The sequence below is a fragment of the Mesitornis unicolor genome, unplaced genomic scaffold (assembly GCF_000695765.1).
Source record: "Mesitornis unicolor isolate BGI_N332 unplaced genomic scaffold, ASM69576v1 scaffold39094, whole genome shotgun sequence".
Taxonomy (NCBI): Eukaryota; Metazoa; Chordata; class Aves; order Mesitornithiformes; family Mesitornithidae; genus Mesitornis; species Mesitornis unicolor.
In genome coordinates, this window is record NW_010178789.1 from 1 (window position 1) to 1,494 (window position 1,494).

Consider the following 1,494-nt stretch of genomic DNA (forward strand, 5'->3'; position numbering starts at 1 on the left):
CTATGACCCTAAAACCGTCCCTACCACGGGGATGGGGGGGGCCTCACATTCCCTTCTCCACACCAGCACCTCTGCTCCCACCCCCTGAGACCTCCCAGCACCCCCCAGATGCCCCCAGAAAAACCCCAAAGCCCTCCCAGCCCTGCAGCTGTGTTTCTCGGGGGAAACATGGAGGCAAGTGGCGATTTTAATTCACTCAAGCACCCAGGATGCTCTCCTCGGAGTACATTTTCACCTTTGGGTGCCTAAGGGCAGGGTGGGGTGATCTGGGGGTGCCTATGGGGGGGCCCCAGGACTGGGCCCAGGGGCTGCTTTCACAGGGAGTTACACCAAGCTGGGACCTCCAGCAGCTCTGGCCCAGAGGGGAGAGGACCCCAGCCCCAGCCCAGGAGGGCCCCAGCTCACCCCAAGCACCCACAGCAGCAAAGCCCAGCAGGACCCAACCCCCCAGAGCTCCTGGGGAACCCCCATTCCCCTCCCACACACTGGGAGCCAGCAGCAAACTGCAACCACCTCCCCACAAAACACCCCTCTGCTCCCAAGGGGAGGGCACAGGAAATGAAGCCCCCACTAATGAAGCCCTGATGGGGAGCAGATGTGGGGGCAGCTGGGCAAAGCCAGGCAGCTGCCAGCTGGGCTGCATGATGAAGGTCCCGGCCACCACCATCCCGGCCATCCCCGAGACCCCAGCCCCACACAGCACCAGTAATCCTACCTGTGATCCCTGAATTACATCTCTTTTTTGTCTGTTTACTTTACAAGCGACACCAACAGAGAGCTTCCTGCAATACATGTGGGGCAGGGAGGGGAAAGGATGCCAAAGAAACGTCTTGAAAGGGCTCTTTTTTGCATTTTTATATAAACAGGAGGTTTCTAACAGATACATTTTAATACAGTAAAGATTTGCCAATCTGCCACCATCTAGTTATTTCTCTCAGACTTTCTAACAGAAATGTAACAGCACCCGAAGCAGTCACTCTATAAAAAGCCCCATTTTGGTCCAGAACATGAAACAGGACATAGCCCACAGCCCACACCCCATAGTCCATAACCCACAATCCCCTTCCCTTGGGGTCCTGGGATGTGTGAGGGCTCTGTCACCGTTTGGTCCCCCAGTCCCCGGTGTGGCAGCACCGTCCCCTGGACCACACCAGGGCCGCCCACCCTCAGGGCCAGGCCTTGGCCTTCCTGAAGGCGCGGATCTCCTCGGGGCTCCGCAGGTACTGCTCGATTTCGCTGTCGGAGATGGGCTCGTCACCGGTGATGGCCGAGTCCGAAGCGCTCGGCGCTGCCGTCCGCAGTCTCTTCCTGGGGTTGAGGACGCAGGGCGGCAGCAAGGGCCTCGGGCCACCCTCACGCTGGCGTTTCCCCTCCGAGGGATTGCTCTGCTCCTGCGCTGCCTCTCCTGCGGCCGGAGGAGAGCCAGGGGGGCACTCCCCCGGGGCTGCAGCGCTCTGCTTCTCCCCGTCCTCCTCCTCCAGGCAGAAGGCGTTT

At 60.1% G+C, this 1,494-nt stretch overlaps 1 protein-coding gene across 1 annotated transcript in view; it reads right to left on the bottom strand.

Annotated features, from left to right (window-relative positions):
• Window positions 1-1,166: 1,166 nt before the first annotated feature.
• BRF2 (BRF2, RNA polymerase III transcription initiation factor 50 kDa subunit) overlaps window positions 1,167-1,494 on the bottom strand; it is a gene marked incomplete at its 5' end in the record, with an annotated part of 1,782 nt that continues 1,454 nt past the window's right edge. Inside the window, one exon of the mRNA XM_010182568.1 lies at window positions 1,167-1,475. Within this exon, the coding sequence (XP_010180870.1) occupies window positions 1,167-1,475 (309 nt within the window). The remainder of the gene's footprint in view (window positions 1,476-1,494) is intronic.